Consider the following 6014-nt stretch of genomic DNA (forward strand, 5'->3'; position numbering starts at 1 on the left):
GTAACCGAAAAGCCCAATAGAATATATTAGAGGACCTGATATAAAGCTTGAGGTCCCAGGTTCGATTCCAAGTTGAGGGGACATTTGTATGAATATATAATACAAATGTTTGTTCTCGAGTCTTGGGCGTTCAATATATGCTAGTTTGTTTATCGGCCGCCTAGTACCTATAGTACAGTCAAGTGCAAAGATATCGAAACGGCCAAAGTTACAATTATTCGAGTATGTGTACACGACTTTATGCACTAAACATTAAGGTCGTGTATACATATTTCTGTTACTTTTTGACTGTACAAGCTTTGCTTAGTTTAGGACTAGATCAATTGATGTAAATTGTTCCATGATATTTATTTATTTTTGGAAACTCCCATATTTTTTTTGGCAAATCCCTGAATTTTTCAAATGCCGATTCTAATGGTTAACGTGAGTAAAAACGCGGGTAAAAGTTAGTTTTAAAATCAAATAACCATGCAGTAGACATGGACAACGCAATAGCGTTTGCCCAACTAATGGAAAACACAAGGCTTTGCGATATGCCCGCTTTATGGCACCATTAAACCATAATTCCGTTTACGACATATAGTAACATACAGAGCTACAGCTATGAACACTAAAAACTTCTTGTTTTATAGTTCACGGTACACAAAATAACTGCGTGAACAAGTAAGTGCATGCTAGTTGTAGCTTGCTATTTCGTCTGTCCTTTGGGAAGTTTACGAATTTTGTTTTAAATTATCTGTGCGTTATTGTTTCCTATATCTGCCACTAAATTAATAATTAAAATATAATATACAAGTTTGTAGGTACAAGGCACACAAGGGCCCAATATATGAACCTATCGAGTACTGCCTTTTCGCAACGTAACGTTTGGCAACCTGTTTCATTTCGCAACTTTTCATTTCACGAACTCTAAAACTGTAAATATTTCAGGATTTATTTCAGGGCCATCGTATAGAACCCTTTAGGTTAGTTTAGGTTAGTATTATAAAAATCCTGAAATATTTACAGTTTCAAAAAAATGAAAAGTTGCGAAATGAAAAAGGTTGCCAAACGTTATTTTTACAAATTATCTATTTATGTAGTCTTATGTATAGTAATAAAACTGTGTAGTATATCTTTGTAGCGGTCCGAGGGTCACCAACGGTGCTGGCTGAAAATCAGCGCTGGGGTGTTTATTATTAACGCTTCAGCATTATGCTGAGCCAGTTTCCTATTCACAACCGCAATGACACATACTTCCCTACGTGTTGTCTATTTGTACTTAATACTATTGTTGTGTCTTGTGTTGTGAATAAATGTATTTTCTTTCTTCTTCTTCTTTCTTTCTTTATTCGCCGAAACATTAGTCAACCCAATTATTTTATTCAGACATCTTGACATGAGAAAACTCCCATGAAACCTTTGTATGATGCGGATGGTGGTAGTCGGACTGATGATGTTGCAGCTCCACTCAGCGATGATGGAGATGGGTCATGGAAAACGTAATGTATTTCTCGAGTGACTATCCACTCTAACTTACGCTATTACTAATCTAACGAGCTGCGTCTCCCCCCCCTCCCTCTGCTTGATATACTCTGACCAACTTAGGAAAGTAAACCCCCAACATTGTCATTTCACAGTTCTATATCTCAAAGGCGGCTAAATCGATTCCAATGAAACATAGCTACAATCCACCGCAAGAAAACTCGCTTTCACACAAAAAATCACATCGAAATCGGTCCGTCTATTTGAGAGCTACGATGCCACAGACAGGCAGACAGACAGACATTGGCGTCAAAGTTGTAACACCCATCTTTTATCGTCGGTGGTTAAAAATGCACCTTGATAAATATTAATAGTCTCAAGTTAATAAAATTTCAATATATAAAATAAATGACTTACTAAAAAGTATAATAAGAAAACAAGTCCACAAAATTATTAAATAAAATAGTAAGAAATATTGCAACCATGAAAAGCATTAAAAGCGAACATTTATTTACTACCTTACTACTCTGTATTAGCCTACATTAATTTAATTTCAGTGAAACCAAAGCAATCCCGAGAGTTAATAATGCTGCGTGAAAAACTGGTCTCAAATAATGATGATTACGATAACTTAATGATCGCTGAGTACACGCCGCTAAGGGCCCCCACACACGCCCCGCGCTTTAAGGTAATAGACAATCAAGCAAACTCTAAAAATCCCTTAGCACGCACCCCAAAATGGAAGCATAGACAAAACACCCATTCAAAAGCCACTAAGAACAGCAGCGTTCAAAAGGCAGAAACAAAAAACTGGCATTTAGAACTCCCTGATGCCACTAAGGCTTCGAATAATGACGCAAAGAGCTTAGATTTGCAAGACAAGGCCAAGCACGGAAAGCTAGATTTTGAAATTACTGTGAGGACATGGAAACCAGCACTAAATGTAGATACCAGTGTTGAGAAAGTAGAACACCTGAATAATTTAAGCTCAGATTCTAAAGATGATACAGAAAATGAACCAGAAACAACTAAAAGCATGATTAATAATAAAAAAGGAACTAATCTAGAAATTCCGACCTTTAATAGAGAAGCTTTGGAATCAGAAAATATTAAGGACATGACGAATACCTTTAACAGAGCAATTTCTGAAATTAAAAATAAGATAAACGGCACCATGATGCGAAAGAACCCAGATTATAAACACACTTGGAGGACTTGGGAGCCAGAGTCAGAGTCACAAGAAGACAGCCACTTGGCGAAGCTTGAACACCAAATTGCTGCACGCATGGATTCATCTGATAATGAAACAGATTCTAGTGAAAACACTGAAGATTTGAACGACCTAGAATCAGAAAATACTCTTCACTTGGACGTGGATTCTGAAATAAGTGAAGATAAAGTAAAGAAAACAACAGATCGAGTTACCTTGCCCATAAAAGTTACAAATGCTACGACAGTCACCAGTGTTTTAAATAAGCAGCCAGATTATAATACATGGCGCACATGGAAACATTTTATATACACTAACGGAACTACCAGGCTCCCAGAACACGTTAGGAGTACTAACACTAAAGTTTCTGACTACGATGAGTATAAGTACTGGAAAAATTCGAGAGAAGCACAAGTGAAAGTCAGAAGGGAGACGCCGCCAACGAAGCATCTTAGTGAGAAAATTGGGGCTATGCATTGGAGGGTAGGAACTGATGAATCCGACATTTAGATATACCAATTTATTATCATCAAATGGGCAGGATTAAAAGGACTTTAAATTCGATCGAAGTATTTTTTCCCGTCGTTTATTAGGATTACCTGGAGGGTGACAAATGAAAATCCTATTAATGTATGACATACAGGCATATTGATGCCTGTAAAGTATTGACTTTACCGTCTTACAGCCACGTACTTAGCGCCATACAAGATTGTCAAAAAAGTGTAAATGTGACAGAGTCAAAAAGTAACTTGCTGCTTTTGATGCTGACTGTACGTCTGTACCTGACTGCAATAACCGTCATACGGTATTTGACTTTTTTATTATATCGAAAAAAACAAACTGAAACATAGATGCACAGAAAACCAGAAAAAGAGGCCAGCGCTGGGAATAGAACCCAGGTCCTCAGCATTCCGTGCTGCGTGCTTTACCGCTACACCACCAATGGACAGGAGAACGGACACAAATTTCTCCTATGCACCACATATCTCAGCTTGTTTGTTTCTTATTTAGTCACTTAAGCAGCGACGCTAGCGACATCTATGATTTAGTCCTCATCGAGAAACTTTCAGCACCCGCTAACCCGGACAAGAGATGTCGCTATTAAGCAATCAAATTAACATTGGTTTTTGGAGTCTTTTTGTATTTTTTATTTCAACTCCAAATTTTGTTACTTTTACGGTCATTCCGTAAAATCCACATCGAAAATACATAGATGTCGCTAGTGTCGCTGCTTAAGTGACTAAATAAGAAACAAACAAGCTGAGATATGTGGTGTATAGGAGAAATTTGTGTCTGTACTCCTGCCCAGAGGTATTGTAGCGGTATAGCACGCAGCACGGAATGCTGAGGACCTGGGTTCGATTTCCAGCGCTGGTCTCTATTTCTGGTTTTTCTGTTTCAGTTTGTATTTTCGATGTGGATTTTACGGGATGAATTTGGAGTTGAAATAAAAAATACAAAAATACTCCAAACACCAATCTTTATTTATGTTTTATTTAAAAAATAAAAATTCACATTGCCTGATAACGAATAGAGAAACAATTTTTAAGCTACCTGCCTGATAACAAAGTTAGAAGGTTTGAAAGTCAAGATTAGACAGAGAAAGACATACTTGCATGTGACGTCACACGCAAGTAGCGCCTTGCTGCATAGAGAAAAGCGTTTGAGAAAGAGACAGGTACTTATACAGATTTTTCATAAAATCCTTATAAATTCAATTTTCAACGACGATCTTTCTACGTCGGAGTTGTTATATAGGTGCGAGTAGGGACTTAACTGAAGAGGTTCATATCTTAATGGCTGATCTTGTTTATTTATATAATTTTATGTTTTCATGTTTTTTTTTTCAATCAATTATTCATTAAGTAGAAACCTGCTACAGTAGGTACATTCTGTTTTTTGTGTCAATAACTATATCTACTCTTTGGCTAATGTCAAACATTCCCGCACCGGAAACCCCGATGTATGCTCATTAGATATGATATGAGTAAACCTCACGGTAGTTTCAGGTTCAAAACTCACACACACACACATTGTTGTGTTAAGAAAACCTTAATAAACAGTAGAAAACTTGGCCCAACATTGGAACAAACGTTTTCGGCGGTCGCGGTACACCGACCCGCTACGCAAATATTGGTTCAATGTAGACGTTACGGGATTAAATCAAACATATTTAATTGATTTGTCTGTAGGTGGTTTGGTTGTGGTGATTCAATAATACACAACAAATCAATATTTCGTCTGTGCGAATTTCTGCAGTAACATGTGTATTCTTCTGCGACTCAAGTGATTTTTTTTGTTTTATGAACATGAAACTTTATGTCACTTAGTTCATACGTTCCAGTGTCAAAGTATATAATATATTTAGCAAAAGTAAGTTCAACATGGTATTGAAAATACAAACTGAAATATAGATGCACAGAAAAAACAGAAAAATAAGACCATCACTGGGAATCGAACCCAGGTCCTCGGTAATACGTACCAAGGTTCCCAGTGATAGTCTTATTTTTCTGTTTTTTCTGTGCATCTATATTTCAGTTTGTATTTTCAATTTCGGTTTTACGGGGATGACCGTAAAAGTAAAAATTTGGAATTGAAATAAAAAATACAAAAAGATTCCAAAAAACCAATCTCAACATGGTATATTTTTAAGCTAGTAAAGTTTTTGTTCGTTTTACAATTTAACTATTAACAATGACTGTGAAGCTATTATAAACATGAAAAAAATAATTATAATCCTTGAAAAAAATTATTTTTCCAATTTGCGAAAAAGTTAATTATCATGTAGTTCGAATATCAATGAAGAGATCCGTCTGTCTCAGTTAACGGAAATAAAAAAACACGGTGTATAGAGCAATAAGCCCTATATACCTATGCTATATACAATGGGCCGTAGGAAGGTATAAGCTGAGATGATGATGATGATGATATAATAATGAAAATGGGCATTGCGAAGCGTACTACTTGAACATGCCATCCACCGTCATTTGAAATCTCTCGATATTTTCACTAGCATTCCATATCATTTGGGAATCAAAGTAGCCAGTTCAATTTTTTAACGTATCACTCAATAAAATATGGTTCAAATTTAAACAGCGCAAGTATAGTTCCGTTGTTTCAACTATATAAAATTTAAAAGAGGTAAGTGCAATCCAAATGCAGTTGACTTTAAGCTCTATCGTCACACGTAAAGCTTTATTTTCGAATAGCCCAATAATGTCTTATTCGAAATTTAATCAAACAAAAAGGTGTTGACGGATGCGTCAGGTGTCAAGCGTCAGGCATCAGGCGTCAAAACAAAATGCAAACTTGAAAGCTGCGCCTTAGGGATGGGATGATG

General features: G+C 36.4%; 1 protein-coding gene across 1 annotated transcript; it reads left to right on the plus strand.

Moving 5' to 3' along the window:
- The first annotated feature begins 667 nt into the window (after positions 1–667).
- LOC141444042 (uncharacterized) lies at positions 668–3184 on the plus strand. Its single transcript, XM_074109481.1, has 3 exons — positions 668–738; positions 1369–1481; positions 2022–3184. Exons 2-3 carry the CDS (start codon positions 1406–1408, stop codon positions 3182–3184), a joined length of 1239 nt encoding a protein of 412 aa, XP_073965582.1. The 5' UTR covers positions 668–738; positions 1369–1405.
- The last annotated feature ends 2830 nt before the right edge of the window (positions 3185–6014 follow it).

Source organism: Choristoneura fumiferana, chromosome 29 (assembly GCF_025370935.1).
Source record: "Choristoneura fumiferana chromosome 29, NRCan_CFum_1, whole genome shotgun sequence".
Lineage (NCBI taxonomy): Eukaryota > Metazoa > Arthropoda > Insecta > Lepidoptera > Tortricidae > Choristoneura > Choristoneura fumiferana.